Genomic DNA, 19,381 nt, shown 5'->3' with positions numbered 1-19,381 from the left:
GCCTCCGTCCCATTTTGGACCTATGCAAACTAAACAAATTTTTGGTCAAGGCACGTTTTCGTATGGTCTCCCTTAGCGCTATTATCCCATCCCTGGATCTGGGGGATTGGTACGCTGCCCTCGATATGAAAGATGCGTACTTTCACATCGCCATCCGCCTGGCCCACTGGCGGTTCCTGCGCTTCACCATCAACCAACACCATTTCCAATTTATGGTCTTGCCCTTCGGCCTAGCAATGGCCCCGCGAGTGTTCGCGAAATGCATGTCCGTGGTGGCAACCTTTCTTCGAAAAAGAAAGATGCAGGTATACCTGTACTTGGACGACTGGCTCCTCGCGGGCAGGTCAGAGGACAAAGTCCGCTCCCACATGGCACTGGCGTTACAGATGTTCCGCAAGCTCGGTCTACTGGTCAGTGTACCCAAGTCCTCACTGATCCCCACAGAGACTGGATTTCATAGGAGCAGTCCTGGACTCGGTGGCGGCACGGGCAAGTCTTCCAGTGTCACGGTTCCTGACCATTCAAAGGGTCGTAAGCTCCATCCAACAATTCCCCATGACCATGGCCAGATGCTGTATACAATTCTTGGGGCACATGGCGGCTTGCACACATGTAGTCAGACATGCCCGCCTAAGACTCAGACCGTTACAGTTGTGGCTGGCCCAAACGTATCGCCCCAAGAGAGACCCCTTAGACCTAGTAGTGACAATCCCAACTCGGGTGTCGAACTCCCTCCGCTGGTGGCTTGATCAGCAGCAGGTTTGCGAAGGGGTCCCTTTCGCCACCCCGCAACCCGCTCTGACGTTAGTAACAGATACGTCGGACCTGGGCTGGGGGGCACACCTTGGGGACCTGCAGACCCAGGGTTTATGGTCCAGGGAGGAAAAGTTGCTTCACATCAATCTGAAGGAGTCAAGGGCAGTTCGCCTCACCTGCCAGACCTTTCACGCTACCATAGAAGGCCACAGCGTGTCAGTTCTGATGGACATTGCTACCGCCATGTTCTACATAAACAAGCAGGGCGGGTCCCGATCCTCTCCCCTCTGTCACGAGGCGCTCCTCCTATGGGACTTCTGTATAGCTCACTCAGTCTACCTACTGGCAGCATATCTTCCAGGGGTCCAAGACGGGTTAGCGGACCGCCTCAGCAGGTCCTACCACATGCACGAATGGACTCTGAGAGAGGACATCCTACATTCAATCTTCCAGAGGTGGGGGTTTCCCCAGGTGGATCTCTTCGCCGCCAAGGACAACAACCCAATGTCCTCAGTTTTGTTCATTCCAGAACCTCAGCCCGGGCTCATTGGCAGATGCCTTCGCGATTCCATGGGGCGGGAGCCTGAGGTATGCCTTCCCACCATTCCTGCTCGTCCACAGGGTCCTGCTCAAGACCCGCAGGGACAAGACGACAGTCATCCTCATCGCACCGGCGTGGCCACGCCAGCATTGGTTCACGACCCTGCTGGAACTGTCCGTGACCTCCCTGATCACTCTCCCACTCCATTGCAACCTCATCACGCAGGACCAGGGTCGTCTACTCCACCCGAACCTAACGTCACTACATCTCACGGCGTGGTATCTCTCTCTGGCTAAACGATATGGAGCACAGGTGCTCCCACCAGGTCCAGCAAATTCTTCTTGGTAGTAGGAAGCCCCCCACAAGAGCGACCTACCTTGCCAAATGGAAGAGGTTCTCCCACTGGTGTGAGTCTCATCACATACAGCCTCTGCAGGCCTCCGTCCCATCAATACTGGACTACTTGCTGCACCTCAAGCATCAAGGGCTCGCCCCCGCCTCAATTAAAGTGCATCTGGCTGCCATATCAGCGTTCCACCCCGGAGAGTTGGGGGTTTCGGTGTTCTCCAACCCACAGTAGTCCGATTCCTCCAGGGGCTGGAGAGAGTCTTTCCCTACTCGCGCCTGCCAATCCCTGTATGGAATCTTAACCTGGTACTAACTAAACTCATGGGGCCACCCTTTGAACCCCTAGCCTCTTGCTCCGTCATGCACCTTTCATGGAAGGTAGCGTTTCTAGTGGCCATCACATCGGCTAGGAGGGTATCGGAATTGAGAGCCCTCACTTCGGAACCCTCTTATACAGTTTTTTATAAGGATAAGGTGCAACTGAGGCCGTACCCCAAATTCCTTCCTTAGGTGGTCATGCAATTTCATATGGGGCAGGACGTTTGTTTACCGGTGTTCTTCCCTAAGCCCCATACGGACCCAAGCCACCGCAGCCTGCATACCCTCGATGTCTGTAGAGCCTTGGCATTCTATCTGGAACGGACCAGGCCATTCCGCAAGTCGATGCAACTGTTCATTGCCACTGCGGAGAGAATGAAAGGCCAGCCTATCTTGGCGCAACGCTTGTCAGCATGGATTGTGCTTGGCATACGCACATGCTATGAGCTCGCCAATATACCAGCCCCGGAGATCAGGGCTCACTCAACTAGGGCCCAAGTGTCCTCGGCGGCTTTCTTGGCGCAGGTTCCACTCCAGGAAATCTGTAAAGCGGCGACCTGGTCGTCGGTGCATACGTTCACAGCCCACTGCGCAATCCATCATCAGGCCAGAGAGGACGCGGTGGTCGGCAGGGCTGAGCTTCAATCAATTGTTCCTTGACTCCTACCCTCCTCCAATGGTAAGCTTGTGAGTCACCTAATGTGTAATGGACGTGAACAATCACTCGAAGAAGAAAAAACGGTTACCTACCTTCTGTAACTGTTGTTCTTCGAGATGTGTTGTTCACGTCCATTACACTTCCCACCCTCCTTCCCCTTTGTCGGAGTCACCGGCAAGAAGGAACCGAGGGAGGGTCGGGCCCGCAGGGATATATATGCGCTAGCGCGGGGCGCCGCTCTGGTGGGAGGGGGGACCCTGCCAGCCCGATGGGAGCCGCTGAGGGAAAAAGTTTCCGACATCCGTGCACGCAACGCACGCACACCTAATGTGTAATGGACGTGAACAACACCTCTCGAAGAACAACAGTTACAGAAGGTAGGTAACCGTTTTTTACAGCATCATCTAGAGGCTCCAGCTGCTAGGCACTGTACAAACAAATAGTTCTGTAGTACCCTGATGAGTTTATAATGTAAATAGACAAGACAGTCAAAAGCAGGGAGAAAGGAAGTGGTGGTATCCTCCTCTTAGTGTTGGGGAACTGAGGTGCAGAGTGGTGAAGTGACTTGCCCAACGACACACACAAGCCTGTTGAGTATTGAACCCAGATACCTGAGTCCCAGTGCCTCAGTCTACAAGTTCATCCTTCCCTACCATGAAAGCTGTTTCCAAGGGCTTGTCTACATGAGGAAAAAGGTTGCAGTAGCTGGTGCACTTTGGAAATGTACTAAGCTAAACCACATGAGGTCACTCTTAGTACGCTGTAAGTGGGTCCACACAGAGAGTTAGTGAGGAGTTGCTAGTGTGCTTTAAACTCACACCCTAGCTTACTGTGCACCAACTTCTCCATGTAGACAAGCCTCGAGTGGTGCAGCCTATCTTTCCCATATAATACATGACGGGTTTTTGTGCATGCCTTTGGTGCAAGGATGTTGAAGTATGGCTTTCTCTGACATCTTTTCAGCAGTCTGACTAGAGTATTGACACCTGATGATTTTTCTTGTCATTGCCTTTGATGTTTTCCCTTACTTTAGGGAGGAGACCTATTTGATGCTATCACTTCTTCAACAAAGTATACGGAGAGAGATGGTAGCGCAATGGTCTACAATCTAGCCAGTGCACTGAAATACCTCCATGGTCTCAACATTGTGCACAGAGACATTAAGCCAGAGAATCTCCTGGTATGTCACTTGTTTTGTCATGCTTTCCATTGCTTCATCCTCCACAAATGTAAATGTTTGTATGTAAATGTTAAGATGCCAAGGAGCTGAACAATCAGACATAGAACATGAATTTAGAATGACTGCATGCTTAAAATAAATCTCTTTCCATTAAATATTAATAGAGAGGGAAAGTGATCTGTGCTTAATGTGTGCACTAGACACTAGACCTATCATTTACATTTTGATTCCTGGCTCTGACTTGGATAAGCATAAAACAGGGTTTAAAAATGTGTTAATGAATTATTTACAATCCTAGTTTCAATTTAAAACAAGGGTTTTAATCCCTTTCTGAAGATCCCAGGGTTATTTGAAGTAAGATATTTCCTCTCCCATCGCCACATCTGGTAAAATCTTTTTGATGACTTCTCAGTATCATAGCTATAAACTCTGAGAGTACACTTATTTCCTCAGAAGGAACTATATTTCATTTCCATTAGTTCCCGTCAGGGACATAAATATCTACTGCTCTGTGCCTGATAGCAACAAATATTGTGGATTCTGTTTTACAAACTCCAAGTGGAAATTGGCAGTGGAGTGAGTGCCTTATTTCCTGCTGCTTTGTAGCTTATGTAGGCAGAGTATGCAAAAGGTTACTAAGTCACTGACAGCAGAGGTAGTGTTTAACACCCACATTGCACAGGTGTAAATAACTACCTACCATGCAAGGCACTGGACAACCAAGTCCAGAATCCACATCACTGGCACGGTGTCATCAGTAACTGGAAGCCTTATGTGTTGGGTTATTTAAGCTCTGTTTGTCAGTCCTGTTAATGGTATAATGAGATTGCACCAAAGGGGAAGCTGATAAAAGGGATTTATGTCTCTTACTCTAGCAGTGGCATTTGAACAAGCACAGACAACAGGGCTGGAACTTGCAAACTCTTAGGGTATGGCTACACTACTCAGCTTTTAGCAACATGGCTGTGCCCCTACAGCGCTGCCGCTAAAAACCACACAGTGTAGCTGCTCTTTGTCAGCAGGAGAGAGCACTCCTGCCAACAAAGCGCTTTTAGTTGGTAAAACTTTTGTCATTCGTGTGTGTGTGTGTGTGTGTGTGTGTGTGTGTGTGTGTTTTTAACACCCCTGAATGACAAAAGTTTGGCCGACAAAGTTCCAGTGTGGACAAACCCGTACTAAATTAAAGAGTCCTTTCTTACCCCAGCAGTCCCAATGATGACAGCGAGTAAGGATTTCCAGGACTCGGTCCTTCCTTTAGCAGTGAAATTTGAGGAAAAAAATATGTATTCAGACCTTACTTGATACATTTTTAGTTGCAAGGTATGTGGACATTGGGTTGTTGAGCTGTGGACACAGGGATTCTAACATGGGGGTTTTATTATTATTATTTATTTGGTACTCTTTATTTTGTGCAAGTATTGCTATTCTTCATGGATGATACTGATTTAAAAAAATTATACTAAATGTTACCTTATGTGAAGTGGCTATAATGTTGTATAAACACTGTGCAATCTAAATGAATAGTGACCCTTTAACAATAGAACCTGAAAATTTTCTGGCAAAAAAATACCCTTGGCAACTTTGAGGTAAGGGAGAGAAAAACAGAAGATGGTGGTTTTATCTTCAAGTGTATCTCAAAGCTTAGCCATTCTGAAGATTGCATGTTCATGCTGAATTAATTTCAATATAGTGTGCTGGTCCAGAAGCAAACAAGAGTGTGCACAGTTTTAGTGGCAGCCTGTGGCATGCCATAGTTGATCTCGTTCATTTTAAAATAATAATGTGGTAACATCAGGATCTTGGGTGGATTGGAGTTGTGAGGCTAATCTGACATTTTAAGCCTCCATTAGTAATCGAATTGGGTATAAATAGGCACAAACACCCTTTTTGCCTAGAAAGCTTAACGAGATTACTCAACAGTTGCAAGTCTTATTCATTGTGATTGACATTGGCATGCATGTTAAGATAACATAATAGAAGTGCATGTAAATGTAAATGTGTCAATTGCTTTTATACTAACCAGTGTTTCAATTCTTAAACCTGAGATCATCCAGATGTCTGATTTTCATTCTTTTTACCAATCATACACTGCTGTGACCGGGGGAGGGGCTCCTATCATGCTGCCCCAGCCCCGGAGCTGCTGCGGCAGGGAGAGACACCTCTCCCTCCCAGGTGCTGCTGCAGGAAGAAAGAGCTCGGGGGAGTCCTCTCTCCCTGCAGTAGCCCCAGGGCACCCTCCTGCACCCCAAACCCCTCATCCCCGACCCACACCAGAGTCCACACCCCCAGCCGGAGCCCTCAACCCCCCCCAATCCCCGCACACACCTTAACCCTCTGCCTTGATTCTAAATAGATTTAAAAACAACAACAGGTATCACTATGAGAATTTTCAAACTACCACTCTTGTGAGAATTCCCTCTGGGCCTTTTGCTGGCTCTGCAAAAACAATTAACTAATGAATACTATTCCCAGACTTACGCTGACAATTGGTGATCCAGCTGTACAAAACTGGAAAGAAGCAAAACTTTTGTTCAGTTCTGAACACGGGTGGGAAAAAACCCTCCTCCATGCTTGTTAAACTGAAAAGGACCAAATGGAAAATATTTAACTTCAAATCTGTAACAAGTAATTCCAAATCATGGGTAGTTGGGTTTTTTTATATAAAAATCACTTGACAATATACTTTAGTTAGGATCCTACTGATCTGCTTGTAACTCTTCACTGAAAACTTGAAAATAAAATGTTCTCCCAATGAATCTCTCTCTCTCAATTTTGCAGAATTGTCCTCTTGTTACTCCCCCCCCCCTTTTTTTTTTAATGTCACAAATTGTCTTCATTTTGTTTGTTTCCTTCCTGCTTGCACAGGTATAGCATATGTCATTGTTGATGCTAGCAGGAATATGTACCCGTTAGTTGCCATTATTGGAATCCTTAGATTATTATTTAGTCAACACTAGTTTATTTAAGAAATTTAATAATTTGTAATGTATGTTAGTAGGTGGAAAATATTGTGTGAGGTTATTGGAAAATGAGTGGCTTTTAAAACACACTGTGACTTTGCAAATAAAAATATAGTTATATAAGTAAAGGTTGACTATGGCATGCTAATTTAACTTGCTCTCTTCCTCAATTGTTGTTTTTTTTTTTTTTTTTTTTACTGTAATCATATTCACTAGGGCAAGCAAACATGAATAAGTAGATCGGGCATAGTTATCACTTACAAACAATGGGCCCAATTCTGGCCACTCTTGCATAGGTGTGATTTCTCACTGAGGCTCCAGCCCTGCTAACACTCTCATGTAACTCTACCCACATGAGTTGTTCCATTGGCTTCAGAAGGAGTAGTTGCATGAGTAAAGCTATGCACATGTGTAAGTATTTGCAAGATTGGGGTTTTTGTAAGACATTACTTACTCATTTTAGTCATTATTACTGCTTACATCAGTGAAGAGAGGGAAAAATTAGGCCCAGTTTTTAGGAAAAAACAATAGACATTTTGTTAAAATATGTAAAACAATAGTTCGCCCTTCAGCTACATAAATATGGGGAGGGATCTTGTCCCTAGCCTCTGTTTGCCAGAAGCTGGGAATGGGCGACGGGATGGATCACTTGATTACCTGTTCTGTTCATTCCCTCTGGGACACCTGGCATTGACCACCATCGGAAGACAGGATACTGGGCTAGATGGACCTTTGGTCTGACACAGTATGGGCGCTCTATGTTCTTAACATCCTGTCATCTGTAACAATATTATCTGTGCTATAAATGGCAGCACATGTTACTAGGTAGAAACTTTTATGTCCTATCCGGATCAAGAATAGGGCTAAATTCTTCAATCTTTAGAAGATTTTTATGATTTTTGATAATGCAGGGATAAAGAAATGTAAGTTCAGCTCTTGTTGTGGGGCCATAGAAGTCAGCAGTGTATTTGATTAGTCCCAACCAGAGTAGCTTTTATATATACGATGAGCATCAATAGTTAGAAATGCTTTATTACTGCTATAATTTTAGCCAGATCCCAAAAAGAACCCTTACAACATTATAAGGCTTATTATACATTCCAGAAATCTCTGTGTACAGAAATGATTAGAGGAACTACATGCAGGAATTTGCTCAGAGGCTGAATGTAATGAGTAGTTTTAAACACCAATACTTCTAAATCAGATTTAAGTGCAATTTGTAAATGGGCCAATCTCATTTGAATTTACTCTGGTAAATTTGGTATTTACAGTACTGAAGACTAACTCCATTTAAGTTAAAGTAGTTACTCAAGGTTTACACTGGTGTAAGTGAAAACAGAGTCTGGCCCAGATTATTCTCATCTGCAAGAATAATAAAGTGTCACTGTTGTGCCTGTATATTTATTCCAGTCACTTTGAGAAGTTATTGTGTATTGCTGCCTCGGTGACTTGGAAGATTTACAACAAGCAGTAACAATTCCTGTTTTATAAATCAACTGTCAGCAATCCAGGGAGCAGTTCTAATAATGCTCCAGAGTGTCTGTATACAGTGTAATGTGTTAGGGGCCCCTCTTTTCAAGTAGTCTGGTAATAGGCTTTTCTTTCAATTTTGAATGGTGATTTGAGTGTTGTGGATTACAGAAAACAGTTGCTAAATGATGTCTTTGATACGGTCTTCAGGTGACCCATTGGGATTCAGTGCATGCAAAGACTTATATTTTTAGAACTGTCCTTGAAGCATTTAGTGCAAATGAAAATGTGTGTGTGTGTGTGTGTGTGTACATTTCCACATAACATACATTCCTTGATAATCTATCCAATAATTCCATAAACATGGAAGTTTAAATGTGCATTTTGTACCTAAATTATGAAGATCATGCATTTGCATGCTTAAGTAGTCATGGGCAAACCTGTGGACCTTTATGTCCTCAGTAGGGCCTGCATTCCTAAGTGCCACCTTTAGAAAATGCAATTAAATTGCTTTTGTAATTACCTTTGGTGTCCCTTGAGCAACAAAGAGTGGGGAGAGTATAGTGCATTGCTCTCTAAATCAGAGGTTCCCAAAGTGGGGGACGGGCCCCCCGGGGGAGGTACAGAATGTATTGTAGCGGGGCGTGAGAAGCTTTAGGAAAAAGAAACGTACTGCACACATTTTACCCACAGAAATGACACAATTTTTTGTGGGTTAGTCATGGCATAAATAGCAAATTTAGCAAATGTGTTACACATCTGTGAAATGTACTGTTTATGCCATGACCAACCCGTGACAAATGTGTGATATCTCTGCCAAATTTCTCAAACTAGGGGCCTGGACTTGAAAGGGGGTCAAAAGCCTATTGGGGTATTGCGATATTGCCACCCTTACTTTTGTGTTGCTGCTGGCAGGCGGTGCTGCCTTCAGAGCTGGGTGCCCAGCCAGCAGCCATGGCTTTCCGGCTGCCCAGCTGCGAGGGCAAAGCAGCAATACCATGCCACCCTTCTGTGTTGCTGCTGGTGGGAGGTGCTGTCTTCAGAGCTGGGCACCCGGGTAGCTGGGCACTGCTCTCCGCTCTGCCTTCAGAGCTGGGCCAAAAGACCAGGATTCACAAGGGAAACCATATTTCACATTACATGATTTTCATGGCCACAAATTTGGTAGACCCCCACATATCGAGTCTTCATCTGGCACTATGCATTTAACTTTAGATGGCGAATTTTGGCAGATTTCTGTTAAGTTTGCATAGCATTATACAAAGTTGTTGCCATCTGTTGTTTAATCCACTTGTTACGACGTGGTGTGCACACTTAATTGAAGGTAGAAAGGGATTTCTGGATAGCTGTCTCAAGCATCCAACCCAGGATGGAATTGCTCTGCTCCCAAAAAAGGCACACCCATCACGCTAGTAACAACAGTATGATGCAAATAAGCAATATCTCACTTAAAATTTACATTACTATATATTTAAATGGCTCTGTTTGAATCATTGCATTACTGTTTTTAATGTTTAGTGAGTGTCGCATCTTGGGTTTTTTATCAGTATAGGTACTTGTGTGGCAGGGGAAAGGCATAAACTACTAGAGACACAAAGAAGGGGGACATGATCAAATACGTTTGATAACCACTGTTCTTAAATGTATCTGTTTGTGTTTATGGCTGCTTTTTGGGTAGGTTTCTTTTAGGGAGGGGTTCAGTACTTTGGCAAATATGTGGAGTTGCTTGACATAGGGAATACAGACTTCTGAGAAAGATAAGCACAGAGTTTCCATGTTGGATATGGACTCTTTAAAGAAAAAAATATAGTTTTAAATACCTACATTTAAATATATTATACACAAAAGGAAAACTCAGAGGCCCAGTTCAGGATTGGGAGTCCGAGTGTGATAGGCACTGTCCGTACACATAAGATAGAGTACTTGCTCAAAGAGTTTACAATCTCAAGACAACACAGATGGCATACAAGTAAAGCGAACAGGTTGATGATAGGTCTTGAGCGGGTTGAAGGAGAGGGAGGCAGTCTTACACATCAGACTGGTGTGGGGCAGGTTCTGTGCGTAAGTGGCAGCATGGAAAAAAGCAGAGACACGTTTGTGGGACAAGTGGACATTTAAAGTTGGCAGTGTTGGCTGAGTAGAGGGCAGAGGCGGCTGATATAAGATACTAGATCTGTTGAGTAGACAGAAAGGAGCAGAGATGTCAAGAGCCTTGAATGTGAGGACAAAAAGCTTGAACTTGGTGTGTTGGAAAAGTAGGGGGCAGTGTGTGTTGGGGGGGGAGATTAACAGTAACATGGTCAGAACAGCAGGCAAAGATTTTAGCAGCTGCATTTTGAATGCAGTGGGTGATGTGGATGGCAGGGAGGCCATAGAGAAGATATTTGAAAGGCATTTTATAAAATGCAGAGCGTAGTGGTCTAGTATTCTGAGGAAGAACTCCAGAACTCTAGTCCTGTCCGTTACACTAACCATTGCTCTGGCAATAAACACCTTGCAAGGGAGTTATGAAAATTTAATATTTAAACCTTCATTTAGAGTGTAATCTTCTCCAGGCAGGAACCTGTCTTTTACACCTGTCCTTCAGCATGAGCAATACATCATTCTAGAGCATGCTCAGGATGGAAAGCACTATATAAGTGAATAGTATTACTAAAAGCAATAGGAAATTGGTTCTAGATTTTTAGGAGTAGGTGGGGACTAGATCTATCAAGAAACAGAGCAAAATCTATTTTAAAAATCCTTTAGATTTATTTCCTTTCTCAAATTGAGTCTTACCCCATCAGAACTTTCCAAGAGAGAAAGCTCCTCAAGCACAAAGATGAATCACAGCACTGGAAGTCCAAGCCTTCAAGAATCATGGAGCAAAACCAAAGTGGATAGCTTAAGAATCTCTCTTCTCATCACATTATATCATGTTCAGCCTTTGCTGTTTTACTCCCTCATGTATTGGAAAAATATCCTTCAATCCCTGTTGTGTTTTTGCTAACCCCAGGTATGCGAGTATTCAGATGGAACAAAGTCCTTGAAGCTAGGGGACTTTGGACTGGCCACAGTGGTTGAAGGACCCTTGTATACAGTCTGTGGCACCCCTACATATGTGGCTCCAGAAATCATTGCAGAGACAGGGTGAGGATACAGCAGTTTTGTCTCCTAAGTTGGTGTGTAAAAGAAAGTTTATTACTGTCTGTGTGTGTGTGTGTGTGTGTGTGTGTGTGTGTGTGTGTGTGTGTAAAAGGGCCAAATTTTGACCCTTGGTAAATATTTGATTTCACTGCTCTGTGGATGTGGGTCATTTAAACTGGTCTTCAGCTGCTTGTCTAATGAGTGCAATATATCAGCCTCTTCCATATATATTTCCTCTGATACCACTCTGCAAAATATTTGTGTGTGCACATGTAACTTAGATAAGAGATGCTGCTGCAGCTAACTGCTTAATTGGGAAGATGGCTCTGACTCTGTCTCAAAGATTCTGGAAGTAAATCACAGACCTCTTGGTTGGGGAGTAGGTGATAGTTGGCATGAATAATTTGGATTTTCTAATATCAGATTGTTTGATGCACTGTTGCTCTTGCATTGCACAATTGTTGAAAAGTATTTTTGAGAGCGGTGAGAGACCAAGATGTCAAAGGGTATTTGATCCACCTGCAGAGCTAGAAAAATCAGAGAAAATGTGACATGTTTTGACCTACAGTATTTGTATTCATATGTTTAAAAAGAAAAGTCCTAGTTCTTCATCCTAGTGTTACTCATTCATACAGGAGACTGAAGACTTGGAAGCTTGCTCCCCAGTTTGGCAGTGTCTGGGAATGATGCAGAAGCAGTTTGTCCACTGTGGCAGGAGAGGGAAAGGATTTCCCCCTCTCTCTCAACAATATCCTCCTTTGATTATTATGGGCTGGTGCTGAAAAGAATCTGAATCAGACCAGAAAGCTATTGACTGTTCCATGGAGACTGGGGGATTGTGAACTAAAAACAAAGGAAAATGTGGGATCCTCGGGGCTCTCAATACTCTGGAGGACAACCAGAAAAATATTGACTAGATGCCCCTCTTGTTATACTCCGTGGTATTAATTGAAGGACAAACTCCACTTCTATGAAATGCTAATACATCTGCCTTTGGCAGACTCTCAGTATGTATTAATTTAAAAAACAACTAACTAGAGGTGACACATTTTGGAAGCTTGCACAAGTAACACGTTTTCTTATTTTACAGATATGGCTTAAAGGTGGATATTTGGGCTGCAGGTGTGATCACATACATACTGCTTTGTGGATTCCCACCTTTTCGCAGGTGAGTTTAGTTCCAGGTCAAAGGGAAGATAGTAAAGAATTAATTACCCAAAGATTTGTTCAAATAAGGGGGAAATCTGATTCCCCTTGCACCCCCTGCCCCCCCCCCCCAGCAATAGTTGGCTCCAGCTGTTTCCAAACTATTATTTTCCCCAAGTTTTTTTCTCCTTTTCTAACTGGCTTTAGCTGCCCCTAGTTTAGATATCACCCTGCCCTTTTGCCGGCTGTCACTTTTTCAGTATTTTTCTGTGCACAAGAGAGAGAAGCGCATTCCTGCCTATTTAAAAAAAATAAATAAACAACAGGAGTGGGTGGCCAGCTGTCAGGTGTGTAGGGGTGTCTTACTGTGAGAAGCCAGCTTTCTTTGTCCCTTTGTCCTCCAATCCCATACTCCAGCAAGAGCTCAGTGCAGTGAGAATGTATTGTACACCCTCTAGTGTTTGCAGCTGGCAAGTTCAACTTACTGTTTTTATCTTGGAGAAGTGGTCACAGGTAAATGATTCCAGTTAGCAACATTCATTCAAGTATCTTATTTCTATTAGTTGAGCTCTGTAGATGATTGTTTTCAATCTCATTACAAACTTGGTGTCCATCATATGAAAGAGTTTGTAATCAGTGAATCAAAAATTTGTTATGGTTACTCTGCATGTCCAGCATATAATATCCATACTTTGATTTAATATCAACACACTTTTCTTTTCTGTGATTGTTTGGGATGGGAGTAAAATAAAGTAAAGTAACTGGAACTTTGGGAGAGAAGGAACCAGAAACCACATTTTAAATCAGGAAGTATCTAATTTTTATTATCAGGTGACCAGAGTTATCCATTATATATCATTGCCTGTGTTTTTTCAAGGGCATGGGATACAATTACACAACAGAGGGCACATCTAGATTAGCTTTACTAAAAGTTAAAATTCGCCACTCTGTGGCTATGTTGTTCCTCCCAGCTTATTTTTAAATAATTGTGGAAAGGCAAAGAAGTTGCTGTTTAGTTCTACAATTTGTTTTTCAGATACAGTTGACTGGTTAGCAATGTTTAGCTTGCGCTTCAAAGATGTACCATATAATTACAATTATTCTGCCTGCAATAATCAGGTGTGAACAAATGTAAGAGAATCTGAGCAATATTGTTAGAGATTTAAATCACTAATCAGAAGTGAGTACAATTGTAAAATTGGTCCCATCTTATTCAACAGATTTGCTGTATATTCTGTTCCTTCCCGCCCCACCCCTCTTTTTGGCATTATAGGGACTATTTCTTTCATTGTTATGGATTATGCCAGTGGCACAGGTTGTTAAATTCAACATGGGATTGAATTAATCCCAGGTTTTCCTAATCCTCTCTGTGTATTTAAAAAAAAATTGTCAGATTGGCTCACAGGAGAGGATCACATCATTGCTGCTGGTGTGCCTACATCGCTTGCCTATTGTGGCTGGTCCTCTGGAGCTCAGGCAAAAGAAAAGACTAACTTGATTTATTTTTCCTGCCCAGCACCAGCAGCAGATTGTACCTTGTCTGTTACTGCACAGATGATTGTCCTCATGTTATCAATGCAAACTCTATTTGAATGGGAGACAAACTGAGGCCTTTCTCCTGTATATTGCCTCCCCATCCTCACCACTACTGACAGGATAACTATGCTGTAATACTGCCAAACGTACACTCCTAGAGTACAAGGTGTCAAACTGGGGCAAACTTCTGTAATAGTTGATGTGAATTTTGCTTCTTCACCACCTCAAAAATGTAACTTTAATGCCTGTGTGACAAAAATTACCCCTTTCTCTTGTTCTCTTCCATTGTTACTCATCCACAGTGAGAACAATCTTCAGGAAGATCTCTTTGATCAGATCCTCATTGGAAAACTAGAGTTTCCCTCTCCGTACTGGGATAACATCACTGACTCAGCTAAGGTACTGAAATAAGTTAGGAACCCAGGGCTTCAAGCTGTGAAATTGTTTGACAAGCCAGTGGGAGCATTGTGCCTTCCTGGCTACACTGAATCTATACTATTGTTGACTATATTCCAAACCCTAGTACTCTTCAGAGCATGGCAGTGATGAAAATGCAGGTCTCACAACCCTACTTTCTGTGTGAATGATTGTAACAGAATGTTGATTACATTCAGTGAGCACTGCATGTAGTTTAGTTTATTTAATGATGAGGGTTATATTAGGTTCAGTGCTTCAGCTGCAGTATAAGTATCTCTCCAAATTTTCCCCCCTCATCACCCTTTTGAGAGAGGGCTGCTTGCTACATGGACTGGACACTGTTCATTTCACCTGTTCCCATTTCACCTTTGGACTAGAAGCATTAAGCTGGCTAGAGCTCATTCAGAGGCAAATAGCTGATTTGCCAGTTAAGTAAAGTATTGGTAAGATACCACTTGCCTTTACATGACAATCTATGAAATCAAAAGGATGTCAGGACCCCCAATTTGAGAAACGCTGGTCTGGCCCCATGAAATATGGTCTTTTGTGTGCTTTTACCCTCTGGTATACAGATTTCATGGTCCATGATGCGTTTGATATTCATGGCCATGAATTTTTTAGGGTCCTAGCTATAGTAGTGGTTCTGTGAGTGATGTGTACATGATTGTTCATAGGATTCAGCCAGAGTCTAGGGGCACATGGGTGCATTGCAGATGAAAATCACAGTTATCGAAAGAAAGAAATTGGCTCCATTGCTCTCAATGGCCATTGGCTAGAGTGGCATTGATGATAGCCTCATAAAAGACCATAGTCCCAATTCTTCCTTAAGATAAATCTGTCTTGCACTACTCTGAGAGCCAAAGCAACCCTAAAGCCAGCAAGTCTAGCCCCAGCCTAGGAGCGCATTCACACAGCTTACAGTTTTCATAGCCGTGTTTTCCCCTTTCCTGGCTGTTAGTATATGAAGTGTGGCCAGGGGTTTCCAGTTTTCAGCTGCCAAAATGGTTCCTTCCTCAAATCAATTGGCAGTTTGCACAAAAGAGAGCAGCTGTCAAACCAGCACCAAGCAGCCTCAGGGGTGGCCCTTCTGCTCTAAACTTGAACTGAGTACAATATGACTAGCCTGAAGCATCCTGCCCACTATCCCTGGCTCGTATTCTTGCTGCGTAATTTGCTGAGAGAGTCATTTTCCAGAACTGGAGGGTGAACAAAAGCCTCCTAATTACACATGTATTGTTTCTCCAGAGAAGTTGCTGTCTACTAGAATAAGTCTCATTGGAATGTTCTTCATTAGTACATAAAGCAAGAGACAATCCTGAGGCTACAGAAACTTTCCAAAAAAATGGGGCAGTTGAGTTTTAATAATGGGAATTATTTGACATTAATTAGTTTCTTCATGAGTGTTATTTTTGTGTCTGGAACCTGCATCTGCACCAGTAAGTTAGTTGTCAGTTGCAAAGGAGGAACTTGAATTAATAAATTTGATAAAAGTTGGAGATGAAAAGTTACCTACTGTTCATAACTTCATTGGCTGCCGTTTGTGTGACTAGGCTCTTAAGATTTACCATGGCTACAGACCCACTTGTGACAGTACTAAACAGGTTAACTGCATATTTCTATGGCACTTCTAAGGCCATCTATTGTATAGCCTCTGAGCATTTCAAAGGCCTTGAGTCAACAAAGCAGTTAAGCATATACTTACAGTTAAATGTATGGTGAAATCCCAGTGACTTCCATGAAAAGTAAGCACATCAGCCCTCTAGACAATGCCCCCCTTTTTCCTGGCCTAACTCTGTCTGGAGATTCCCTTTTCATGGTAGGAGGGATCCTTACAAGATTGGTCAGGCTGGCTAATGACCCCTTTGTGCTTCTGGAGCAACACAAAGTAGCCATACCAAAGCAAAGAAACTAGCCCATAGTATAGATAATTAAAATTAACTAACAGTGGGTGCTGTCAGTCATTCCTTTGGAATAGAATTCTTAAGTGCTCTGTGCTGATGGGTAGCTTTCATTTTCCAGCAGTAAAGGAATGGTATCATCATCTTAAATGTTTACAGATGGTTCTAGTGATAGCGCTTAAAATAAAAAAATTATCTTTGTGTATTAGTTTACTCTCTATACAGTTAAATCATCCCTGCTAGTAATAGCTTTAAAATTCCAGGCTCATAAATGCACTTGGCTTTCGGTACAAGCTGGTGCTCTTGGTAGGTGCTTTTTGCTCTGCTATCTTCCTCATCCCCACTGAGCCCTCTTCAGCAGCTTTATCCTCTCTCTGTAAATTACTCAAACACTATGTGCCCTGTCACTTGATGGTTACAAAACATTATGGGACTTTCTTTTTGCATGAGGGTATCTGCATATGTGCTGTACCCAGAGGGTTTAGGGAGGATGCAGTTCCATTCTGACTACTCTGTCCATGCTGCCTGCATGTATGTACAGAAGAATACATTTTATATTACAGCTGTAATTTAGAGTGTGAGGGTGAAATCCTGTCCCCCTGGGAGTCAAATAGGAGTTTTGCCATTGACTTCAGCAGGACCAGGATTTCACCCAGGTAGTGGAAAAACACCATTTTGAATGCTGGGAAGAATTCAATGCAAAAGCTGCTTCACATTTTAATATTCCCTCTCTTCTCACTCTTTTGTTTTTCAGGAGTTAATTAGTCTGATGCTACAGGTAAACGTAGAAGCTCGATATACAGCAGCACAGATCCTAGGCCATCCCTGGGTGTCCGTGAGTAAACTCTGCATTGTACTTGTCCCTAATTAGATATATAATATTAAGCTCTAACTGTAATAGTGCTGTCAGAAGTTGCTTGATAAACAGAATTGGGCAAGCTGAGTTCTATGTCCCACATCAACAAAGAATGAACTGCCTATAAATGACACCGCAGAGGCAGTTATACGCTGAAGTCTACCCTTCTGCTGCACAGAGGTTATTGTGGGCTGTCTTTTGAAGCAAATGAAACTGAATTTACAAAAAAGCTCACAAGAATAAGGGATGGAGAGCATTCAACTGGACAACTTCTTTTGCTAACATGATGATGCTTTAGAGACACAACTAGTGTAGATAGCCAATATGTTGGCTGTTTACCCAATAGCATAGGATTTTATCATTCTATATTGCTACATAAGGAGGTGGGCGGAAACTTTATATTCCAGTGGAGCAGGGTGAGGGTTTTTTCCTAACAGAAAATAGGTTAGAAGGCATTGGGTAGCCCCTCTGATCCCCCTCTGTAGCACCAAAAATGCCCTCCATCCCAGACAGGCATGCTTGTGGCAGAGAGGCCTTATGGGTAACTCAAGTGCCTGTTTTTGAAATTTGGCCCAAAACATGGTGCTCACATAATACATATATGGCAGCACCAGTACCTGCTTTGATGTATAATGTGTAGTCAGTGACATACTTTACATGCACAGTTAATCTGTGTGTAAAATGAAGAGGCACAATGTAGGGTCCCATTTTCAAAAATGTAACAACACTGTTTGTGTGTCCATAGGGAGAGACTTCCCTGGCGTCCATCTTTTGTGATCCTAATGTAGGAGATTAGTAATAAATAATAAACTGATCTCACCTACCAACAGTAATAATCAAACGTTTATTTTCAGATTCATTTCATAGTGTAAAGAACGAGGAGTACTTGTGGCACCTTAGAGACTAACAAATTTATAAGCTTTCCTGGGCTAAAAGCCACTTAAATGGATGCATGCAGTAGAAAATACAGTAGGAAGATGTGTATACACAGAGAACATGAAAAAATGGGTGTTGCCATTCCAACTCTAACTAGACTAATCAAGTAAGGTGGGCTATTATCAGCAGGAGAAAAAAAACTTTTGTAGTGATCATCAGGATGGCCCATTTCAAATAGTTGACAAGAAGGTGCGAGTAACAGTAGGGGAAAATTAGCATGGGGAAATAGTTTTTACTTTGTGTAATGACCTATCCAGTCCCAGTCCTTATTCAAGCCTAATTTAATGGTGTGTCCAGTTTGCAAATTAATTCCAGTTCTGCAGTTTCTCGTTGGAGTCTGTTTTTGAATTGAAGAATTGCGACTTTTAGGTCTGTAATTGAGTGACCAGGGAGGTTGAAGTGTTCTCCGACTGGTTTTTGAATGTGTTAATTCTTGATGTCTGATTTGTGTCCATTATCTTATTCTTTTGCGTAGCCACTGTCCGGTTTGGCCAATGTACATGGCAGAGGGGCATTGCTGGCAATAAGGACTGGGAGTGGATGGGTCATTACACAAAGTAAAAACTATTTCCCCATGCTAATTTTCCCCCTACGAAAGCTTATGCCCAAGTAAATTTGTTAATCTCTAAGGTGCCATAAGTACTCTTGTTCTTTTTGCTGATACAGACTAACACGGCTGCTACTCTGAAACATTTCACAGTGTGTCATTCTGTGAACTTTCAGGCTGGAGCACTAAGCAAAATTGGTGCAATTTACCTCGAAAGAGAAGAACTCAAATTAAATCCTTGTTTTCTGAGAATTATAAAAGAAAAAAAAAAAGTATTGCTGGTGAATAACTGCCCCCATTTGTTTAGCCACTTAACAAATATTGTATGGATATAAATAGTCAATGCACAATGTATGGAAATTAAAGATCATCATTAGGCTTTATTTAAATACTCTTAGGTCATCAGCATTTTAATGGCTGTTGCTCTTGTGTAAAAACATACATGTTACATTTAATGCCAGGAGTTGTTGGCAGGTGTCTTGTCATGGCACACTCGTAATATAGTGTCCTCCATTAACCTGAAAAACAAAATACCACATTTTAAGCCAAAGTTTCTGCTGCCATATGCAGCTCACTTGAGCTCAATGTAAACTGTTTCTCAGCAGCAGAAGACTTTAAAAAGAAAAAAGGTTGACACACTCTCTATGCAGCCCAGCAGTTATCCCAGGATGAAGGAAAATCACTTCTG

The 19,381-nt window shown here is 42.7% G+C and overlaps 1 protein-coding gene across 6 annotated transcripts in view; it reads left to right on the top strand.

Annotated features, from left to right (window-relative positions):
* The window catches only part of DCLK2 (doublecortin like kinase 2), a 144,006-nt gene that overhangs the window by 119,408 nt on the left and 5,217 nt on the right, over positions 1-19,381 (top strand). For all 6 annotated transcript variants that reach the window (XR_008445203.1, XR_008445204.1, XR_008445202.1 and 3 more), the window contains 5 exons: positions 3,655-3,801; positions 11,227-11,360; positions 12,448-12,525; positions 14,342-14,438; positions 17,109-17,189. Coding sequence is in view for 3 of the 6 variants with exons in the window: in XM_054030853.1 (XP_053886828.1) it covers positions 3,655-3,801; positions 11,227-11,360; positions 12,448-12,525; positions 14,342-14,438; positions 17,109-17,189 (537 nt within the window). In the remaining 3 variants the exon portion in view is untranslated. The remainder of the gene's footprint in view (positions 1-3,654; positions 3,802-11,226; positions 11,361-12,447; positions 12,526-14,341; positions 14,439-17,108; positions 17,190-19,381) is intronic.

This window comes from Malaclemys terrapin, chromosome 5, assembly GCF_027887155.1.
Source record: "Malaclemys terrapin pileata isolate rMalTer1 chromosome 5, rMalTer1.hap1, whole genome shotgun sequence".
NCBI classification, from domain to species: domain Eukaryota; kingdom Metazoa; phylum Chordata; order Testudines; family Emydidae; genus Malaclemys; species Malaclemys terrapin.
Note: the sequence above shows the minus strand (reverse complement) of the source record. Positions and strands in the feature narration are given on the sequence as shown.